General features: G+C 44.3%; 2 protein-coding genes across 3 annotated transcripts in view; one reads left to right on the forward strand and one right to left on the reverse strand.

Annotated features, from left to right (window-relative positions):
• The window catches only part of kidins220a (kinase D-interacting substrate 220a), a 41823-nt gene extending 27419 nt beyond the window's left edge, over positions 1 to 14404 (forward strand). The window contains exons 24-32 of one of the 2 annotated variants that reach the window (XM_053844418.1): positions 373 to 551; positions 3037 to 3245; positions 3463 to 3579; positions 6174 to 6206; positions 7511 to 7627; positions 7750 to 7848; positions 9084 to 9296; positions 10551 to 10772; positions 11460 to 14404. In XM_053844418.1, coding sequence (XP_053700393.1) covers positions 373 to 551; positions 3037 to 3245; positions 3463 to 3579; positions 6174 to 6206; positions 7511 to 7627; positions 7750 to 7848; positions 9084 to 9296; positions 10551 to 10772; positions 11460 to 12269 — 1999 coding nt within the window. In that variant the 3' untranslated portion in view covers positions 12270 to 14404. The remainder of the gene's footprint in view (positions 1 to 372; positions 552 to 3036; positions 3246 to 3462; positions 3580 to 6173; positions 6207 to 7510; positions 7628 to 7749; positions 7849 to 9083; positions 9297 to 10550; positions 10773 to 11459) is intronic. The other variant, XM_053844419.1, reaches the window with a different exon arrangement.
• On the reverse strand, positions 14032 to 15830 carry id2a (inhibitor of DNA binding 2a). The gene is made up of 3 exons (XM_053844420.1): positions 15447 to 15830; positions 15296 to 15356; positions 14032 to 14710 (listed from the first exon to the last, which is right to left on the reverse strand). Exons 1-2 carry the CDS (start codon positions 15762 to 15764, stop codon positions 15300 to 15302), a joined length of 375 nt encoding a protein of 124 aa, XP_053700395.1. The 5' UTR covers positions 15765 to 15830; the 3' UTR covers positions 14032 to 14710; positions 15296 to 15299.
• Between the last annotated feature and the right edge of the window lie 7920 nt (positions 15831 to 23750).

Genomic DNA, 23750 nt, shown 5'->3' on the forward strand with positions numbered 1-23750 from the left:
ATGACGCTCTTCCGTTGCTGCTTGCTAAATTACGCTGATTGTCATCTTCTCAGGTTTCCTCCTCTGCTGAGAAAAGATAACATCCCTCACTCTATCTGTCCTCAAACATCCCCCTTATTCGCTATCTCGCCTTCTCTAAATCTGGTTATCTCGCTCCTTCATGATGATGATGACCGTTGCATATCGCTTTTATCTTAACAGCACTGCATGCTATTTCCCCTTTTCTTTTATCACCGAAATGTGATGTTGTGTTTATTTACCCGGGCTCCGTCAGTCAGAATTAACCTTATTAGGGGACGTTAGATTTTCTGTTTGATGGAGATAATTTCATCTCAAGTGAATTTTAAAATGCTTTACCTTCACTTCCCAAAGAATTTCCAAGAACATTCCCACCACCAAGGACGTGGAGCCGCTGCTGGAGATCGATGGAGATGTCCGCAGTTTCGAGGTGTTCCTGTCCTCCAGAACTCCAGTCCTTACGGCCCGAGATGTCGAAATGTTCCTGCCCTGCACTGTCAACCTCGACCCGAAACTCAGGGAAATAATTGCAGGTACATACACTACAACTTCATTGGGTGGATGGAAACATGAACAAGTTTATCTTTCTGGTAATGTTCGGCTGTAATCGACCTGCCGAAACAGCCTGTCAGAGGTTTGTTTTGTGGAGGTATCTTTTCCCATGTTTGCTGAGTGAGAGCTATGTTTGGCAACCTTGCTGCCCCTGCCCCCTAAGAGTGCTCTCACAGTGCGGGAATGTGGCCATGATTCCTTTCTATACTGACGCTAAAACACTGTCAAACAGTTGTAATTTTGAGTCACTAGTTAACCCACATTTCCTGTCCAGCAACAATGAGTTCCCCAGGCAGTGGGTCCACAGGTGTGGACCAAAATAGCTAAAAGAAGCTTCTCTCTAAGTTTTTGTTCAAATACTGGAAACAACTGAGAAGGGTAGCACCGTTGCACCCGCGCCTTGTAGACAGCTGTGGCTTATATATGAACAAGAGCTCTTTTCCATCTTAAATTCAGTGAGTGTTGTGAATATTCCAATGCACTCTATAGTCTGGAATTTACGGTAATCACATATGTCAATGTATATGAGAGCAAAGAAAAACTAATTATAGATTACTTCATATGATGGAAAATAAATGTACATTAAAAAAAACATATTATATGGAATTCCGATTAAAATGGCAAAATATTGAAGTATTTTGAGATTCTGAGTGATCCAGATTGAGGGGAGTTTAAGCATGAGGTTATAGAATGTTTCTTTGAGATTTAAGTCATTGGCGCTTATTTTTATTTTACGTAAGACTCCAACAAATGGCTGGTGGTTCCATACCAACTTTCTGTACTAAGGAAGAAATCCGAATGTTTCTCCATTAGAATCAAATAAACATAGCTCAGAAAATCCAAAGTTAAACACCATGAAATCAAACACCTCATTTGCCTTTTTATTTGCCATATATTTCATGTCACAAATCTGCCTCAAACACTGGCTCTTGGTGGGTATTTTGAGTGATGTAACTTTGCATCCCTAATAAATTGGAAGCCAAAGAGCCGCTGTGCTTTTTAGTCCATGCGTCATGATCAGAGTGTCAGTGACGCCTGGTGCAAAGCTGAAGCATCAGTGTGCTTAGACCAGGAAAACCACACACAGGCCAATGAACACTTCTTCTGAGCCAACGTTGAGTCAGTAACGCAGCTGACCGAGCTCCACAACCAGACGTCTGTAGAGAGAGTTTCCTAAGTATTTCACCAAGCTTGTTTATCTCCGACTCTGTGTGTGTGTGTGTGCCTCTTCACTTCTTCCCCTGGGGGAGCGGAAGGTGACCAAAGCTCTCACCAACTTATCCTGTTCCCTCCTCTTCTTCCATGAGCAGTTTGTTCTTGGTGCCCAGTGTCCTGTGGCCAGCCAGTGGGCAGTGCTGTCAGCGATACCCTCCCATGAGCCTGAGTCACATCATAAGGCCGTCATTGTTTTCACAGCCTGGATTGGGTCTCACTCAGCGTGTCATTCAGCAGCCACTTGTATAACCAGGAGACATTCTGGTGCCTTCTGTTTCTGCTCCTGACTTTCTTGCCAGCCACACAGAGCCACTCTGTTCTGTCTTTGGGCTCATTTAGCTTTTATTTGGGAGGTTGGGCTCAGGCACCAGCTCACCTTGAATTCAAATACAGCGAGAGCCAACAAACATGACAACAGAAGTCGAAGCACAGTCAAATGCTCCCCAGCTCGCCAACCAAATCTGCAACCAGATGATCACCCATACGTATCACACAGGCACTTGGCCAAGAGGAAGTTGTATGAATCCATTTACGGATGAAAAACACTGTATATGTGTTGTTTAACCCACTAAAATCAAATTCAATCAGTCAAATTCATCCTTTGTCTTCTGTTGCAATTTGTTCTTAGAATTTTAACTAACCTGACTCAAGATTTTAGAGTTATAAAATAATTTTAAAAAGTAAATGTCAGTGCTGAAAAAAGAAAAAATTCTGCCTAATTTCAAGTGCACAAAAGCATATGTTTTAATTTTATATTTTTAAAAATGAAGTAAAGGAATATATTATTATTTGGAGAAATTATTTTTGAGGAAAATAAAATATCTCAAAGAAAACAAAAAAGAACAAAACATTTGCGCTCAATGTTGTTGAGAAAATAAATATGCTCTCACATTTCTAATGCATGAAAATGGGTGATTTACTTATTGCAATTCTAAAACTGAAATTATAAAAAGATTTTAAATCATTGTTATCAGTGAATAAATACTTAAAACTGAATAATTCTAAAACACAACATATAAATCCGAAATCATTAATATCTGAACTAGTAGCATAACAGCCACTTGAAACTATCAGACATCACAACATCATTGGACCATGTCGACTCATAAACGCTGACCTGATGTCATGTGACATTACCCACAGAGGAACTCATCGTGACCAAGAATAATGCTGATGCAACTGACAGTATGACAGATGCAACTGCTTTGATGGATCTAAAGGAGCTTCTGTATTTGTGTCCCCTTTCTGTAGATGTGCGCGCTGCAAGGGAGCAAATGAACATGGGAGGGGTCAACTATCCCACGATGACAATGCAAGAGACCGGCCCCCGTCCTCAGTCGGGGTACGTTCCGTCGGCTGCCTGCTCTCCAGCAAGTTCCTTCGCTGGGTCCATGCCTCCTCAGCCGCACAGCGCCTACTTCAGCGGAATGACTGGTCCTCAGCATCCCTTTTACAACAGGGTAAGATGGAGGCGTAGCGGTGATGATCACCTACCCCCAGAAAACAAATACATTTGAAGTTTAAGTATTGCTTGCAGGAATACCACACTTTTCAAATGGATGTCTCCTCATCCCAGTTTTGTTTGGTTGCCTTCCTTTCTCTGTGATTGATTGATGAGCAGTGTGCGCGAGTGGCTGAACTCCCTCATGAATCTCGTTGTTTACCCCCCTCTCGTAGCCGTATTTCCCCCATCATGTGTATGACCTGCCAAGGCATTACTCCCACCATGCCCCTTCATCCATGCGCTCCTTCATTAAACCACCCAGTCAACCAAAGGAAAACACCAATGGACTTGTAAGTAAAGCCAAAGCACTGGAAGCTTCTAACATCTTCTGGGTCTTCAATCTCTGAGAAAACCTGTGTGGAGCACTTTCGGAATCAACGGGGCTAACAATTAACCCTCAATGAATCATTTCTTTTTCCACTTTTTTTTCCGGTTTCACGCTCCTTATTCCTGCCTTCTCACTAACTCTCATCATTCTATTGTCACTGGGCCTAAACTAGCATCACAAACAAGCCTCTCCCTTCTTCTCTGTACACGTCCCGTGTCTGTATTCTGTGTCCATGTCAGGATGCTATTGCAGAGGATGCCAGAGAAGGCCTGCCCTCCTGTCCCTCTGACCCTGCCATGGTAACCAGATTAACAGATGCTGGAGTTCATACGCTGCATGGATTTACTTGCTACCGCCGCTGCATAGCAAGTGCCGCCGCAAACATGCACTGTGTTTTAATGTAGTTAACACTGCAAGGATATATTGCCTGCAATATATATAAATACGTCATCGCAAGAATTGTTTTGGCCTGACTCAGTATATGAATTTATCTGCACATATACCGTAAATTCTGGACTATAGAGCGCACTGCGCGATATTAGCTGCACCCACCAAATAGATGTTGTTCATACATAAACCACAGGTGCAGTGGTGCTGTCTGCGCTGTAGAAAGGTCAGTGGTACACCCGGCTTAAAAATGCATGAGGATCACTTCTAAACTGGTTTTGAAAACGGGCTCCAGCATGGAGACTGGGCAACGTTCTGAACTGGAATCATGAACTCCTCACATCTTTTACACAGGTTTACACCAGTGAGTTTTTCACATTAAAGCGCGCAAATTTGCCCACATTTCCCAAGTTCCAACATCACAGCCGGTCTCAGCCGCTGCTTCTTGTCTCTGGTCCTCCAGGAGATCAGCTCTGTGGGCAGAGCTGCGGACACGTGGATGAAAACAGTGCATTTTGAGCGTTTTAAGGTCAATACAGCACCTGTAATTTCATCTATTTGCTGTGATGAGGCTCAATATTTTGGCAGCATAATGCTCTTTAGCCTGTAAAAATCCATACATTAGCCGCAACGCTGTGTAAGACGCAGGACTCCAACTATGAGAAAAAAGTAGTGGCTTGTAGTCCAGAGATTACGGTAATTGATTCTGTTCTGTATGTCTCCCTGGAAGTTCCAAAAAGAGTTGGCTCTTTGGTGTCAAGGGTCCATTCACGTTCACAAATTAACAGATTTACAAGTAAAGTTATTTTTGCGGCACAGTTGCATTAGAGACGTTGGTACATTTCTTCGCCATCAAATTCCATGTTCCACTTCACCTTTTTTCACCTCATCTTATGATGCAAGAATTGGTTCTTTCCAGCCAGTGCCAGTGGTTCCTAAAAATGAGTTACAAATAACAACCTCCAGGACTCCAGAGTTGGAGGTTTTTAAATAAAGAATTTCACCCTGTCAAAAAAAAAAAAAAAAAAAAGGCCGCTTCAATTAGAACAATTTGATGATAGCACTACTTCTGCTTCACAAAGCCACTTATCAGGCGCCTGCCAGCGAGCAGTTAGAAGAGCTGTGTGAAAGATTTAAATATAGATCAGTTTTAATCCCGGTTCTGCCATCTCCCTCTGTCCGTCTGAATCTTTATAATTTTTTTTTTTCCGTCATCATATCTCTTCATCCTCTTTTGTCTCGTCTCCGTTTTCTCAGTTTCATCACAATCTGGCGTGTACATCAGAACCGCTCTCTCCACATCTGTGTGTGCCTGCTCATTTGTTCTCTTTGGATGTGTAAGCAGTGAGAGCTCAGTGTAATTACCTAGCAGATATATGAGTGAGTGTGGATTCCTCTGGCTGCTGGGATTATCATCAGAGCAACTGTTGGGGCTGGAGACACACACTAACTAACACGCACTTGCACGTACACACACACACACACACACACACACACACACACACACACACACACACACACACACACACACACACACACACACACACACACACACACACACACACTGACAAAGAGCTGGTAGAGCTTATCTCCTTACCGAGACGCTTCCTCCCTTACAGAGCTGTGTTTCCTCTTCCCCATCCTTCTGCCCAGCCCAGAGCTCAGCCCAGCTGTAATTACAGTCTTATCACTCTCACTAGGAGGCTTCACATAAACACACATGGGGACACACCCACTGATATTTCCATTCCCCCACCTCACATTTGGAGAAACCACATTCACAGTCTGAATTGAGCAGTTGTATTCAAGGCTCTTCCAGAAACGTGCTGTCTTGTCTCGTCCACAATCCGCTCTGTCTGCAGAGATTAGGGCTCCAAAAGCTGCCCGTCTCCAGCGAAAACAAAATCTCCTGGTGTAATGGTTCTGCTTCCTATAGCTTCCTCTCTCCCCGCCTGGCGCTGCTGCTGGTGGTGGGATGCTGCGAACGAGGCAGATAAATGCTTGAAATGTTGTCAATGTTCCTGCTCTCCCTGGATTCTTGGTGTAAATCCGTCTTATTATTTGCCGCCCCTTTGTTTTCCCACAGGTACAGTTCTGGCTATCACTCTTTATGTCTATTTTTGGTCTGATTTTCTTTCGTCCGTCTGCTCTTTTTGTCTCCCCGTCAAGCATTTGAAGGCGCTATCTTACAAATTTAAGAAGGTACTGCCGTGGCTTCAATGGTCTGCTTGCATCCAACCACTCTATCCCCCCCCTTATCTCCCTCTGTCCTCTCACTAACACTGCAGTACATCACAATGCATGCAGTAGTAGCAGATATTAGCCTGTAGGTAGAGTGTAGTGCACTAATGTAGCTCCTTCTAGCGTCTAGCGTTTGACTAGCTACTGAAGCTGGGCTGCACAAAATGAAAAGGGACACACCTTGAACTAGGCTGATGTCCAGAAGGCTGTGTTACGCTGGATGGAATGTTGTTTTGATGAAAATCAGTGTTGACAAAATTGTAAATTTAATCAACCAAGTTAACTAAATAAGGCCACAAATCCATTACAGTGAAATCACCATGGATGTTTATGAATTAAATTTGAATTAATTTCATGGCGGTTTGAGGAATAAATGTGGTGGAGAACGGCTTTAAAAAAAATTAAATAATAGAAGCGACATTTGTCTAAATTGCATAGGTTTAATGTTAAACTAAAAACATGGAATAACACATGTTTCAGCCAGGATTGATTCATTTTATCAGCTTGAAAACAACTAAAATCTGTTGTTGTATGTGTGAAAAGCAAAGCAAAAATACACATCTATCTATATGTTTTTAATAAATAATAAATGAATTAAAAAACTGTGGCTGGAATAAGCCCTCATATTATATCCTCGTAGTATCAAGTATTCTTTTATGAATTATCATTTAATTGAAAGTAATAAAAAAAAAAAAAGATGATAGTAATTATAATTCTTTGGTCCAAAAATATTAACTTTGCCTTTAAAAAAACAATATTTCTCCGGTGAATTTCGTCAACATAAATTTCCGTGCAGACATTTGACTTCTTTGAATCCCAATAATGACACATTTATAACATATTGTGCAGCCCTCTTCGTAATCTCTTCTTAAAATGTTTATTGTTTCGTCTAAGCTGCTTATTCCAGTGCAGCTGAACAAAAGCAGCAGTGGGGTTTTTCTTTTTTTCCAAAGTCGTTTTAGGGGTAGAGCAGTGGGTTTGAGGTCAGTGCAGCGGGATAAGAAGCAAGGAATGTGAAAGGAAGGGAGTGACGGACGGACGGAAAGTGAAATGTTTTGAGGAAGTCTAGAAAGCAAAGAGGTGTTTAGCTCTGAAGCCTTGTAGCTTTCTGCTTTGCGTCAAACAAATAGAATTGCTAACGCAACAAGAGGAAGCGTTGTGTGTTTGGCGGCTTGCGAATCTGTGTGGCCTAACAGTTTTGCTGCGGTGACCTCAAGATGCTCTTCGGACGTGCACTGTAGCTCATGTTGTAAACATGTTTCTAGGCGTTTGGCGCTGCTCTGCTCAGCTCCATGACCACAGACACGGTGTGTGAGCGCCTCAAGCAGATGGATGGAATCGACCACAACATGCTGCCTCAGTACACCGCCACCATCAAGAAGGTTTGACTGTCACTCTAGCTCAACCCTGTGTATAATAACAACACAGCCTCATGTCAGATTCCACAACAACAACAAAAAAAACAACATCCAGATCATAAATCTTGATTCCTCGTTCAATGCAGGCGAACATCAACGGCCGAGTGCTGTCTCAGTGCAACCTGGACGAGCTGAAGAAAGAGATGGAAATGAACTTTGGGGACTGGCAGCTCTTCAGGGGGATGGTGAGGCTACAGACCAATTCATTTGGAACCTCATTTAATTCTGTTTGAAAATTGTGTTTTTTGTACCACAAAATATAACCACACTTTTATTCTCTTATCACCAAATGTCAGATTTGCATCCACTATTTTATTTTGTATGTCTTTCTTCACACAAAATAACCTAAACCACAGCTGCTCTTTAAAGAAATTCACTTCAGATTATAGACTATAGAGAGAATGATATTGCTTTCTCTACTTTGTCTGAATACACTCCAGAACACGTTTGTCTTACATGTGGTTTCTCATGTGGAACTTGAGCTCAGCTGGTAGTGACAAGTGGCAGTAGATGGCGCTCTAGGTTTTATAATAATGTCAGTTTTTTTAGAGCAGACATTGCCATCTAGTGGGCTTTGGAAATAAGGACGCTGTATCACGAAGCCTCATCAACTTCACGACCAGCAGGTGCAGAAGTAAGATAATCAGTGTCTGAATAGAAGCCAGTTTCAGATGATGCACCGGTGTCTGTTTATGTGGGAAGTATTTCCATCTCTGTTGAACGATAAGGTGCCCACAGCAGAGCCACTCTGAGTGACTATCTCTATTGTCTTTCTGAGCGTCAAACACAGGTTGTTTCAAGGATGTGAAGGTAGCAGAGGAAAATGATTCACCCAATGACTGTAGTGTAAGATTTCCTGTTTTAAATGGGTTGTTTTTGAGACTTAAACCTGTAAAATAACAGCAAAGCTGTTATGGAAAATAAATAGTCTTTACTTCATGGGTCATAGACGGCAGTGAAAACAAGAATTTCTTCCATCCAAGCGTGTGCTCTGATATGAATGATAGCAGATAAGAGCTCATGCTCTTGATTCATCGCAGACTCTGGGCTCCCTTGTCCGTAGATGTCAGCCCCTCTTTATTCCACCCCCCAAAAAAAGATGCGTAACTGCGTCTTGTAATTTGACATCTTGTGCTGCGAGGAAATATCAGGAAGGAGTTATTATAATCTGAATTATGAGAAATGCGTGAGCAAGTCTGCCAAAAGTCCAGTCGGCTGAGCCGACCCGAAATCACTAACAGATGTGGTCAACGTCTCGATACGGAACCCAGAAAAGGGGGATTGATGTTGCTGTGGATGACAGTGGGAAAGTCGAGGAGCGTTTGGTGATAACTGGGTGCTTCAGTCACTACTGTCAGAGTTGACCTTTTTATGGTAACAGACGGTTTGTGGAAGGAATGAGAAGGTGTCGTGTTCACAGGTGATGGAGCAAAGACACGCTGAGAGCCAGGCTCTGCTTCAGGATGAGTCCAGAGCGCCGAGTGAGCAGGGGAGCAGCATCCAGCCCATGGACAGCAGGAGGCGCTCCGGCGTGGCGCCGCATGAACCCTTCGGCCTCAATCTCAGTTTCGAGGAGCTGAGCGGCGTTGGACTGGAGGAGCCGCCGAGGCCCAGCAACAGCTCCCACTGGCCGGTCAGTTTATTCGCTGTGAAGACAGCACAGACTCCGTCAGCGCCTGTGTGTGATCGCTTATTTGGCGTAAAGTTGCCAAAATTTAGTTTGACACCAAGTGCGCGCACATCTCCAGAACTGTCTCGTAACCACATGTCCTGTGCAGTGAGCACATGTTCAGCCAATGTGCTGGTGAGCTCAGCGTTATCACATTCATGTGGGTTTTTTTTTTTTGAGCCTGAGAAAAAAAAAAGGACACAGCAGAGGAAGCTCGAGTTGAAACGCACACAAACACGCTGCAGCAAAGGTGTCAGTGGGGCCCCCTGTTTGTTATTTTCACCTCTTCCTCATTCCCAATTTGCGAACTCTCAGAGACATGAGCAAACTCTCACACGTCGACAGCTGGCGCCATTTCTGTTTTATATGATCTCACTTAGTGATCTGTTTCGAATTCAGACTAAAAGTTGGCCGTCGTGCACTGCCAGGAACATTTTCAGAGCTTTGGAGACCCGCTTTTCTTCAACCTATCCCAGACTGCAGTAGCCCACAGTACCACCCCAGCAAAAACTGCTCCGACTCCCCTGGGATCAGTCGACTGACTCTGTTATACTACTGTATTGTCTGGACGTTACAGAGGGTGGAGATGACGCTGTGCTGAATTATATGCTGAAAATCGTTTCCTTTATTATGTACTAATAAGTACTGTTAATCAGCTGCCATATTTAGAGTCATTTACTTCAGTGCCATTTACTTCAAACTACAACTACAACTTTTTCCTCGTGGTTTGAACCCTGCAGCTTATACAGCGACGTAGATAATTTTTAATGGATTGACTATAGAGCGTCACGGTGCCTCTTCACAGTTGTTTTATTGATGTCAAAGTGCTCAAAATGTGTCGTTTTCGCCTGCGTTTCCTCAGCTCCGCCCACAGAGCTGATCCACCTGTAGGACCAGAGATGAGTAGCAGCTGCTCAGACTGGCTTGGTGGCGGAACTTTGGCGAAAACAGCGCGTTCTTCGCACGTTAATGTCAATAAAAGATGTGAGGAGTTGATGATTCCAGTTCAGAACATTGCCCAGTTTCTTTCATGAGTCAGTCTCCATGCTGGAGCCCGTTTTTCAAACTGGTTTAGATTCGATCCTCATGCATTTTTAAGCCTTTCTACGGCGCAGACAGCACCACTGCACCCGCGACTATTTTCCTTCTTAAATGTAGTGGGAGGGGCACTCGACTGTCCAGAATTTAAGGTAAATTCTGTCTGTGTGGTCATGTCAGGTGGTGAATCTCCGCACCTGCAGCATGTCCAGCCTCAACTCCCAGGAATCCTCCAACGACATCTGCAAGCTGACGGACAAGCAGCAAGCGGAGTACCGCGACGCCTACAGGGAGTACATCGCTCAGATGGCCCAGCTGGACATGTCCGGCAGCGGCGGGGACCGGCCCGTGCAGCCCCACCCGGGACAGTTCCTCCAGTCCGCCGGCTCGGATGACAAAGGGGTGGGTGGACCATCACAAGTACACTGACACTGACACTGACACTGCATTGATCATCTTCTGAGTCAAAGCTTTTCTGCAGTATGATGTGGAAAACATTATGGATTTAGCTTTATGATTTCAAGTGTTTACTTCAGACTGTTACACTACAAGTCAGCAAACACTTCAAATGTAGGTGCTGTGAGAAGGTCAGTATTGGCCCCCAAAGAACAACAAAGACCATAAGCTGTTGTTGAGTTTAAACGCCATATATTTCAACGGGATACTTCAAAGAATACACCGTTTTCTGACCAATTTCAAGGTGAGTGAATGCATCCCAGTGTCTCACTGGAATGTTTTTGTTTTAAGAAAAAGCTTGAATCCCAGTAGAAAATCTGGATACCAAGATACGAAGCAAAATTCGAGTCAGTAGTTTGGTTAGATTTCACTTCCATCTGTATTCTGTAGAGGCAATTAGATTTATTGGATTTTACTTTAAAATGAAAAGCTCTTATCGCTGGTTTGATAATTGCTTTTTCACGGTTCAACACATGGACGCAGCAGCCTCAAGGTCGATGTGTGTCTTCATCTGGTGGGAAAGATCATTGCTTCCTTGTTTCTCTTGGCTGCGCGGTCAGAGGCAGCGAGCCTCTTCAGGGGCCTCCAAACGTAGAGCAGGCTGTGTGTGTGACTGCTGCTCTCACCCTGCAGGCCAGGGATGGCTCTGACCAAGACAGCCGCAAGTCCTTCACCAAGAGAGGCTCCAAGAGTGATGCCACAGATTTCCCCTCCGGGAGCGACGCCCAGCTCCTCGACCCCATCAGTGAGGAGGACGAGAAGCTGGACCACAGTACCTCCTCCAGGATTCTGGGCTCCAGGAAAATGTGCTACCAGAAGCTGTCCAACGACGAAGATTCCAGCCCGGAAGAAGCCGACAACACCACACCGCTCCTTCAGACCGAGGAGCGGGCGCCGTCCTGCAGCAAGCCTGGCGTGGCGGCGGAGACGCAGGATCAGAAGGACTCTTCCGATTCAGGGATGCGCTCCAGCGACAGCGCCTCGGACCGTTCTCTGGAGGAGGCGGAGGGAGAAGCAGAAGCAGCCAAGGAGCCAGGGAAGCCCACGTTCATGGAGCTGGAGCTGGACGGCCTGGTGAAGAAGAGAGGCCTCCTCCCCACCAGTCTGAGCGGCCTCCAGGACATGACGGTGGCTCGCATGTCCATCTGCTCAGAAGCTCCGTCGGAGGTCAGCCTGATGGCCAGCAGCCCGGACGAAGCCTGGCCGCCCGGCAACCTCAACCGCAACATCTTCAACGACAACGCCGACGACGCCGGCACCAACTCCAACGCCAACAACAGCCACAAGTCGCCGGCTGCCGTCCTGGAGACCGGCACCGCCGCCGTCCCCTCTGCTCTCATCATCACGCCCGGCAGCAGCAGCAGCACCACCACCGCCACCGTGCACCACAACCAGAACCTGCGCACCATCAGCCTGGGGGACGAGCGGGAGAGCGTCCTCTGAAGAGCCGTCCACGAAGGGTCTGGTGTTGCCGTCGTCCCTGGAGCGCCTCGGAACCCTGGGCCGCGCTCGACGTCAACAGCTCATTAAATGAAAAACTTCCAAAAATTGTTATTCTTAATGTGTGACGGAGCGACTCGCCTCAGCAGCGTCTCATTCTGCGACATTTGCAATCACAGACATGGTTTTTAATTCAGGCAACAGGAAATGTCAGTCCCTGAACTGTGACGCAGACAAATGCTGTCACCAGCTGTTCAAAGACGACTGTTCTCACTCATTATGGAAAATGCCTTTGATCCAGTTCTAGACAAACGGAACAGGCCCAGGGTTCGAGCCGCTCCAACTAGTGCATGGATGTAGAACTTCGATGTGTTGTGTTGTGGTGTTGGCATGGATCCTTACGTGTAGTGACTCAAGAAAGTGACTTAAATAACCCTAGTATATCATCAACCAGGTTGATGGCTAAAGTAATATTCATCATATTATCGTGCAGTGTGATGTGTGATGATCTGTAACTTTGATGTCGTGATGGTGGTGAAGTTGGAAGCCGTCTGGTTGTAGGTTTAGTTCTCCTGACGCTTGAAAATTAAAGCTCAAACTCAAATTTTAAATTCCGAACACAAATCCGTGCTTAATCTATTTCAATATTGATGTTTGTGAGTTGATGTGAAAAAGGTAGTTCGGTGAAAGCGACAGAAATATAATCCCGACGCTAAATTTCTGGAAATAATTCAGGCCCGCCACAGCGCTCCTTTGATGTTTATTAATTGAAGAAATATTTACAAAGAATGGAAATACATGATAGTGCTGTCTGTTTCGTGTGACACAAGCATGTTTAAGAGACTAAATATTACATGGAAAAGAAAATGTTAGATGAACAGAAGCCTGTGTTGTCAAGGTAGTGGCTGCATGCACTTTTTTCTTCCGTTAAATGTTGTTTGTGAATGAATAAATATTGACCTGTGCTGACCCTTCGAATTACCTTTCTGCCTTTGTTCTTTCATGAGCGCTCCGACACTGGCGCCGAGCGCTTGAGGCCTGTCGGCCGATAGATGGCGCTCTTTCCACAGACTTGCGGTTCAAGCCTGGGAATCCGGCTTGGAGTGGGTGACATCAGAGGTGATGGAATTTAAAGGAAATATTCGAGGAATTGTAAATTCCTAAATTATTAGGTCACTTGAATAATAATTCTTATAACGTACTATTTTAGATTCTTTATAGTCGCTTTTATTTTAAAGAGTTGCTGCCTATTTCTGTGTCAATATGAGTGAAATAATGCTTTTAAAAAGAGCTTGGTTCTATTTATTATTTCTTTAACAGGGTCAGGTTGTGACGCTCGGCTCCTAATCTCATTTACTGTACATTGCAAGCAAGGAAGTCAACGTTACACCGTCTTAAACAAACTTATGCAACTGCGTGTCCTCGGGTTATTTTAGTCCACAACGATCTTTTAAACATCTTAAGGCTAAATACAGGTGACTTCGGGGGAAGATAAATAACTTGACAAACAGAACATTTTGAGTGGTTGGGGAAAGGCATGTCGGAGACCTGAATGACTCATAGATGGCCTTTGACCCTGTGTAGTTTACAATTGAAAGTCCAGTCTAACAGCATTAGTGCAGGTCTCCTCTCAGGTCAAGGCCCTTTGGTCACCTCACGTAGGTCCAATACAAGTGACCCACATGCCTTTCAATGAACCGGTGGAACCACACAGTACAGCAGTGAGTCATGTATAGAAAACATCCTCAAATGAAAGATTCAAGTGTGTTTTTCCCCATTTATTTTTGTATAAAAAGGTACGATTTACATTACTTTTATAAAAAGTTTCAGCATAATTAAGTACAACATTAGACTTTTGCAGAAGTGTCAAATTCCTGCAACTATACAAGATAAACTCCGCTCAAAGAGTTCACAAGATTCCATTCTTTTTCACTTCTTGTTCAAAACAAAGTCCAGTCCTTCATGTGCCAACACTTCTGACAAGACGAGACTAAACTTTTTTTTTGTTTGTTTTTTTTGTTTTTGTTTTATTATTTATGTACAGTAACTAACCAAGTTCTAGTCACCTCCGCAAAAAAAGCGAAGACTTCAACAAGGAAGGACAACAACTGGGGTCAAACCGGGGTCGGCAAATAATCCTCGTGACAATAATCTCGTTTTTTTTTTCCCTCCCAACTTTTTGGGAATATAACGCGCCTTCCATTTCCAGAAAGGACTCAAATAAAAAATAAAGTTAAATAATAAAGTCCAAACACATAAGTCACATAAGATTGTCCCAAAATAAAGCTCTTGGTTTTCAGCTTCAGCAGAGGAGGAGGAAGGAAAAAAAAAAAAAAAAAAAAAAAGAATCCAGGCTTGGTGTGGGACAGAGGTTGAAGAGGGGTGTAAAGTCCTCTGGTCCAATCTGTCTGTGAGTGTGTGTTTTTTGCGTCTTGACCAAACACCTGCAAAGGATTGAGAGAAAGAGAGGCGTGTTTAGAAAATGCAAACAGGGCAGAGATCCGGACAGACTGGCGCCAGAGAGGAAGCCGCAGTTTTTAACATTTAACCAAACACTCCCAATGCTGAGCAAACCCTGCGCTCCAGATGTACACACACACACACACTCACACACACACACACGCGTCTCCTCGCGCAAGTTGAGCCTACAATCTGGGGAAGAATCAGCGTAATTGCCGCTCAGCTGGCGCCTTCCCACTTCTTGTACCAATTATGTGCAGACATGGTAGTAGCAGTCATCCAAACAGCCATTATTTCCCTGTTGCAGATGCCATTCATTACGCACACAAGAGGCTGTAATATCACACTTATGGACGCGCGTCGATCTGCGACTTTAGAGCCCGGATCGCGCTGTTATTTCCGAGCCGATCTGTCCGGTCGGTCGTGACGCACCGCGCCGGAGCGCAACGGGGGAAAAAAACCCAAACATATTGCGCCTTTTAGAGGAGGATTTTTTTTCTTCTTCTTGTGGACAAATGGAGAGCAGGATTCGAGCAGACTGGGAAACAGGAGGTGCTGGAGAGACTCACCGCTTTAACGATGCAGAGTCCGGCTGTCATCTGTCAGCAGCTCTGAGGGCAACTCCGGAGACTGAAAACAAACACGAGCGAATGTTCACGCCACTTTGGAAGGTTGTTTTCTCTTTAGAAATTGAATAATGGAGGAGATGGGCGGCGTTACCTGTAATGACAGGATGCTGATGTCTGTGTTGAGGGCGGTGAGTGGGGTCCGGGACGGGTGGTGCAGGCTGGAGTCCAGCGCGATCTGCAGGTCCAGGATGTAGTCGATGACATGCTGCAGGATCTCCATCTTGCTGACGCTCTTGTTCTGCGGGATGCTGGGCACCAGCTCCTTCAGCTTGGAGTAGCAGTCGTTCATGTTGTACAGCAGGCTGAGCGGGTCGTCCACCGGGGTCTTGCTCCGCGAGATCCCCAGCGTTTGCTCCGAGAAACTCGCGCTGCTCTTCCGGAAGGACCGCACGGGGCTTATTGCTTTCATTTTTCTCCTTCTTCGCTTCGCTTTTCTTTTTTTTTTCTCCCCCTGAATGCGCCAGACGAGCTGCGGTCAGACTGGATTACGGCGCTGTCACCGCGCCTTTTATAAGCGGCGGACTGGAGCGAGCAGCCGGGGCGGGACTAACGCGGCGATTGGTCAGAGTCAAAGTGTCGCTCAGAGCGCTCCGGCGCTGCCATTGGCTACTCCGCCGCAGGCCCTCCCGCTTCCCCCCCGCGTTGCCAGTAGCGACGGACTAAGGGGGCGGAGCCCAGAAGGCGCTTCAGCAGCTCCGGTGGGCAATTTGGAAAATTAAGCCCTTACCTGTTTGTGATCAAGAAAATTAATGAATCGCACGGCTGTCGCTCGCCCCAGAATCCTGCGGTGAACCCCCACTATACGCCGTATTTAATAACACACCAAGCATTTGCTTTTTCCCTATAAACAAATCCAGACTTTATCAACTCTTATGCGAGCCTTATTTTTATTTTATTTTCAGTGTTTTTCACTTGGTTTTTAAGTCGAAAACGCTGATTTTATTTAATAATATAATAGTATTTTCACATCTATTTGTCGTTTTCCCCCCGGGGTTTAGTCCTTTTCACCTTTAACCACCATTATATTTTCTTTTTTTTTTTAATTAAATGGGTGTTTAAAGCGGATTGCGTTTGATTTAAACGAGCGAGTTTGAGGTGTTTGAAGCAGCCAATAACAAGTGCTGCCAGAGGAACCCGACTCAGCTCATCCTCTTCATGCTTTTTAAGGAGAAATGTCTTCGGTGTGAGCGAGACGCCGCCGCCGTCTCCGGCCACATCTGGAGCGGCTGCTCTTCCCTCTTTCCCACGGCGATGTGTATGATAAACAAAGCGTGTCAGGTGGGTGATGGATGCGCGCGCTCGCGCGCTCCACCTCCGCCGTCGCTGCCTCGCTCGAGCAGACTCTCCGGCGCCGACGTGCTGACGTCACGCGATTCACAGCAGCCCTCGAGCCCGGCCTCGCGGCGCCGCGGTGTCCGTTTCCATGGAGACGGGAGTCTCTCAGCTGATCGACCCGCCGGTGCAGGTGGCGTTCAGGTGCCAGCGGACGTTTAGGCTCCGCGCGACTCCAGTCCGGGATGACGTCACGGGCGGGCTTGATCTCGCTCCGGGCGCTGTGGAATGTGGTTGAGTCAATACTTTGACTCAGCCCGATACGTTTCACAACTGAGTTCCGAGTCTTATTGTACTTTTACGTTTACAATTCTCCACAATGCTGCATTCAAAGCTACGATGAATGAAGGAAATTGTCGGTAGAATTGGTAAAATGACTTGGCAAAGGTGAATTTAATTCCGTTTTACACATAAATTAATTCAACAACAAAACAAATGACTGAGAAAAAATTACAATTAAGTTATTTATTAATGTAGCCGCAGTTCCTTTTCCAAAACCAACATACAAATAAGCATTCAATGAAAGCTGTTTAAAAGCTTAAAACGTATTTGTTTTCTGGTAAAATATAATTTTATTCATGCATTTTGAATAAGTCACATCAGTTCAACAAAATAAATCAAAATATATAAATCAGATAATGATAACATAATATTATTCATTTTTCATATTCGAAAAGAAATGGGAAAATAGGCAAGACACACCATAAATAAAGTTTGAGTTTTAAATAAAGTTGTGTTCAAACGAACATGGGAGGCGTTCAGTGCTGCGGAGGAGACGCGAAGATGGAGAAAAGTTACAGTATAAAACGCTTGGCTTCGACTGAAGAGTGATGTTTCCGTTATATTTGAACCTTGAAGCACGACACTGTTGATGCTAAAGAGTGAGATAAACTGTCTTGTTTTGGACTGAATTATTTTTAAGAGTCTGAACCGAGGCGAAGAGGTGACTCTGAATCTTCTTCACGTTCGGAGCTCTGTTATTTGAGTCTTGTGAGGACGCACTGGCTGATGAACACCTACATTTTATCATTCAATAAACGGTGAAAAATGAATCATCTAATGGCCGAACAGATGGGAGATAATGTCTGAAGTTGGTGTCCAACTCGCCACAGCAGTCGACAAATTGCCCGCCTGCGCAACTACATTAAGCTCTTAAATGTTTCCGGATTATCGACAGATGCCTTATTTCTCTTGTCACCCATCGATTATTTCAGGTGACTTTTTTTTTTTTTTGTGTGTTTAGAATGTCAACAGTTTCCTGTAGAGCGATGGACGTCCAAAAGTCCGAGCTCGATAGAAGGGTGTCAAAGTGCATTGGCTGTTGACGCATTGTGGGCCATCGTAGGTGGTGTGGTTCACCGTCTGTTTTTTTACTAAGTCAAGGGCTGCTTCAGGGTTCTGACACGACGCATCGAGGAGGAAATTAACACTTTTCCTCAACGTGAAAATGATAGCTCTTCGGGGACAATTCCTCTCTCACACAGTCCTCGCTGTGTGAGAGAGGTTCGGGCTGGTCAAATACCAATAACCTTTTGTCTTTTGTTTACTCAAAGGTGTGTCCTTTTTGACCTCAAACACTCAATCCAGATTGATCTGTGAAATCTAATAGCACTATTATTTTCTCATACAACTTTATAGAATACATGTAAGATCTTTTATATCTTCTTTTCATATCCAATATTTCATATACTTTGCCCGGTTAGAAAGCCCACTTTTGACCTCTGTCTGCATTTATCTGCCTGTTAACAAACTAACTTGAAAAGTCATCAATGGATTTCAGTTGAATTTTTTTAGTATTATAAGATAAAATTTCAGACTTTCGAAGGGTTGGTCACTTACCCTTCCATTAATTTTGTTGTTATGAAAGAGGTGTTTGTAGGTATCAATATCGGGTTTGAAAGAACTCACATTCAGAGTGTAAATAAGTGTTAGATAGTTGTGTACTATTTCCCTGTTAGCACTGTCTGCTGCTGTGCCATTGGCTGTTTCTGAGTTCATACTGCACTCTGTTTGCTGGAGTCTCTCTAAGTTCCAGTCATCAGCACCCTGTTGATTCAGAGGACGGTTGTCCACACCCCGTCTCTGCACCAAATAACTTGGCATGTTTGCGGCCGGTGCTGTGTACCTGTCTGCAAAAGTTAGTTTTGTGACTTAAACACTTTCAGCAGATCGCTGTCCCACCTCAGTCAGACTCCCTCCTCATTTTGCATCCAGTTGAAGCGCTCGGATCGCTTGGCGACGGGGAAGAACAGTTGGCAGCGTGGAAAAGTTGGCTGCGCTATAACTTTTGGGCAATATTGCCTATTGGCATCCCATCACACGTTCACATTGCTGTGTCGCCCACCTATCACTGCGACACAGCTGTCACTGCAGCAATCCGGGGCCGCCGTCATCAGATGTCTGCCTATCGCCGCCATCGCACACAGAGCAGGACGCTGCTGTTTTGTACTTCAGCCTCCCGTGCGGGAAGTTGGTGCGGCGGCTTCATCCGTGTCAGCCGCTTCGCATTTGTCACTCAAAATGAGGAATCAACTTCTTAAGTCATTCCGCCGCTTGTTTCAATCCCAGAGTGCAGGTTGTCAGGTTCCTCTAATCCAAGAGGAATTGAGAACAGGCCTGAGAGCCAAAACAGGGTAATGATACTGTGATGGCTTTTGGGCTCGTAGAACTTGAGCTGACAAGGATTTACAGATTAGCTGTGTAAAGAAAGTGTGCTCTTAATAATACATAGTGCCGTCGTTCGCCTGGCTTCAGACAGACCTCTCCGGATCATTGTGAAATTGTATTGTGCTCCTGGTGTAACACTGATTCAATATATTTTTCAATACAAATAACTTTGCTCTTTTAATAAACCAAACTGTAAATACATATTAAACTCAATTTTAACACATTTTTATTGAAGCACTACACTTCCTTGAACCTTTTTCCCATACTAAGCTTGTATTTTTCATTTTACCAACAGCTATTTACAGCTATCACTTTTCACTTTAATGCTGCAAGAGACTGCATGAATAAATACAAGTGGTGGGATTCCATTAAAAAAAAACTAATCTAGTTCATTACAGAATTTGTGATGAATTAATGTCAATTACTCTCGGTTTAATGGTGTAAGAATATTTGCCACAAGAAGATTTGAATGAATTTGGTATATTACTGAATCAAATGATGGACCCATACATACATTTAAACAACAAAATATAGTTTATTTTGCATCAGTTTGACAATAAATCACGATGGTGGCCATATTCAAGTTTTTATATATATATTATTTAAACTAACTCGTGTCGTGAAAAACCTCCCTGAACCAAAGCAAACAGATGCTTTTGTTTGCTTTGGTTCAGGGATTCCTCCATGTTTGTTGTTGTTGTTCTCATCCTAGCTGCCAGGAACTCCTGCACTTACAAAGGCTCCCTGTTGTTTGGAGAGCACACTATTCAATTAAATTAAATTAAAACAATTAAATGCTCAAATATTTTCGCAAATTTTTGTTGTAATTAATGAATCACAAAATCCCACCTCTAATAAACACTTTTATGGCTTTAAAATTTCCATTTTTACAGTTGTAGAAAAATGAAAGAAGCGTATATGAATGAATGGACAGTCATTGAGTTATGTTGCAGGAGTCTTTGCTTTTATTTCTAAAACGATGGCAACCAATGAATGAGGAGGACAAAAGAAAGAACCGTGTCCACTGAATTATCAGGTTCATCTCAGGATGATGGGGATATAAATGTAAAATGAAAGCGGAATTCGATGCCACACAATTGGCTCCAATTGCAAGGAGCTAACTGAAAGACATGTTGACCTTTCGCAGGACTAAAAATGTCCCTTCTAAAATCAATTTGTTGACCTAATACTACACCAGTGTAATTTACTTTACCAGTATGGATAACCAATGTGCTGTTGCACTGGCTGGTAAAAAGTCTCACATGATGAGGTCAATCTTTCTGGAGTCAGACTTTAATAATCCAAGCTGTACATAAAAATGTATTTATTCCCATTAACTTTTAAAAGTGGACCAAAATAAAGTGAACCAAACATCCCCATGTGTTTCGCAATAATGGAAGGGAAAAACGGGAAGAACGTGAATAGATACAGTATGTCACGATGTTTAGAAGGATGAGTAATTCATGTGTTTTGTTCATCGAATGATACAACAAAACAAAGTGTAAAAGTGTTTAAGATGTATTGAGCCTCTTTAAATGACACAGAAAATACAGCTGTGTTCTTGATGCAGAGCTCCAGATGGATTGTTTGCCAGCCCTCATTTGACAGTTGAACAGAACTGCCTTCTCACGATCAGCGCGAACCTCATCCCCTGTCGTCCACATACTTGCTTTTACGACCCAAGACGGACTTCAGGGGGCCGTCTCAGTGTCCGACCTGATCAGGAAGTGAAAACAAGCGAGCGCCATGTCTGTTTCCTTCTGCTGCATGTCCTTGTTACAGTCCACTTCCTTATTACTCCAAACACTTTGACCGCAGTCTTCTCACTCTTACTCAATCTTCAGCTATTTATAACCAAGTGGCAAGAGCGAGTTAATGATAGAAATCTGTAAACTCTCATGTGTTTTCTGTGATAAAACGTAAAATAAAACGTAACGTGAAAATTCCTTCTATGCTTGAACAATGCCGTGCTTTACTCGGATGCAGATTCTGTGAGTTTCGATAGTCGCATTCAAATAATGATTGTGTTACAATAGCCTTTGTGTCTCAATTTGTCACGTCGTATAAGCATTTTCTTTATCGGAGGCTTCCTCCTGCCAGGAGATTTACACCCGGCCTGCCAAGCGGCTTTCTACTATCTGGGAAGTGTTGAGTGTGAAAAACGACGTTCACCGCGAGTCGGCATCCTAAAAAGTGGATCGAGTTGTGTGTCGGAAACAATTAGCTTGCTCTCTCTCATTTACTGTGACTGATGCGTGAACTGTTGCGGGAACGCTGCGCATGTAGCAGGGAAACCTCAGATGGCCGAAGCATAAAAAAAGTTCAGTGGCGCAACCTTTGCTGAGTCATTAACGGCGCTGTTTTTATTCGCTATAATAACGGTGAGCTGGCTGTAAACCCACACTGAGCCTATAGTGGACGGCGGCTTATGTAATCGGTGTCCTGCTAGCATCACACTGTTGTTAGATGAAGGAAAATAATCCTTGCTGTAATGTGATTTTACGTGTTATGGAGCTGATATTATATGGCAGCAAATACTGTCCTGGAAACTTGTGTGCTGATGTCACGCGGCCCTGCACAACTGCAGTCATTTCGGAGACAGTTTGGGACATTTACGTAGAAGGTTCTCTGGCCAAACAATATCATCAATAAAACTTCGCGTATCGGTAGTACTACGACTACAGGTTGAATGTTTGAAAGCAATACATTTTACCGAAGTGGGGGTGTCGGATTTTTGGCGGTCCTCCATAACGCTCCACCTTTTATGAGGGAGAGTCTCCCTTGACCAACTGACGGTGAGGGAGCGCGGACATTGAGTCTCATTTTACAACAGATCGACTCTGCTGAGTCGGAGTGGTGAACGCTGGAGGCGATAACGCTGAGTAATTCTAACGTCCTCTCTCAGCTTGCCTTCTCAATGAATACACTAGCCGCATGTCTCTGTCGTACTCGGTTCCCTAGAACAGAGCTGTGGTTTTTCCTGTTGGTCCTTCGTCCCTGAAAACACAATGGGTCTGCTTCCGATAGCCTTGTCACCCCATCCCACTTCTGGCACCATTTGTCACGTGACCATCTGACACCCCAAGTCACTGCCCGTTCCATTCTGTCTTTGAATGCTGCTGTTTGATATGGTGGTCTAAACCACGCTCACTCCTGGTGAAGCCACTCTTCCGTCTTTCCATAGTAGCAAAGTAATAGGTACAATAGTAATGACTAAGACACCAGAGCTCAGGCCGCTGAAGGAGTCGGCGCTCTGCAGATTTGCCGCCGTCAGCACGTCGAAGCGGTCAGGTGGCGAGCTAGTGCTTTTAACTGATCACAACAACAAAGGTTCTCACGGCCCTAATCCTCTTCAGCTCTTATCTCTCATCCCTCCTCACCCATCTCATCGGCTCATGCGGGATCAGACCTCGCAGCGCACACTTTCACATGCCTTTCTCTTTCAGCTCTTAATATTCCTATTACTTTCCCTTTGTCTTAGCGTTCCCATTGTCCTCACGGCATGGCGCCGGTCTTTCTTGCTATCGTCTCTGTGACCCTGTTTTCACTCATCTTAGTGTGTTTTTCCTCTTCTCAAACTGGGGAGCACAACTTAGCTATTCTAAAATGACTTCTGCTTAAGAAAACGCCAATGTTTTCTAGCTCTAAACTCCTTTTATCTTTATCCTCTATCTGAAGACAAACCTCAGGCGTATTTTGTGGCCTTGTTTCGTTGAAAATGTTTATCTTTTATTGGCAGTCGCTTCATTTGAACATGTAAGAAAGGCATCAACAAGTGATGAAATCTGAATCAGTGATACTGTAGGCTTTTTCATTCTGTAGCTTGACTTGTGCACCTAAATGAAGCTGCTAGTTTTTATAATTTCTGCTGCCGATCACCGATACCGATACTGATCACATGGATTGACAATGAATTTGGAATAAAAATGATGTGAAAACATGAACCATTCAATCATTTTAATTCAGACATGTTTTAATACACCTCTTCAAGAAGGCAAAAAATAGAAAAACCTTGCAGAATGCAGCAACTATTCTGTCAAAAGAACCAACTGAAAAACCTTTAATTTGATGTGAGTCGTGGAAGTTTGGTGAGTCTCTTGAGACTTTGAAATATTTCCATACTGGTCGCTTGTAGTGGGACTGTGAGACAGAGAGCACTACATTTATGAAAGTTTCCACCCCGGGTGTTGTCAGCAGTTTCAGATTCGGGTGGCTGACGAACGCTGCACCGGACCTCAAAACAGCGACGGATCCAGCGTTGCCAATGTCAGGCTTGGACCAGCAGGTGTTGCTAAGCGGGTGTTGCAAAGTGTGAGCTGCGCTAACAGCTGCTAAGGAACCAGCGGCCTCACTTTCATGAGCCTGGAAAACCCTCCGCGTTTAGTCAAGTGCTGGT

This window comes from Synchiropus splendidus, chromosome 16 (genome assembly GCF_027744825.2).
Source record: "Synchiropus splendidus isolate RoL2022-P1 chromosome 16, RoL_Sspl_1.0, whole genome shotgun sequence".
NCBI classification, from domain to species: domain Eukaryota; kingdom Metazoa; phylum Chordata; class Actinopteri; order Syngnathiformes; family Callionymidae; genus Synchiropus; species Synchiropus splendidus.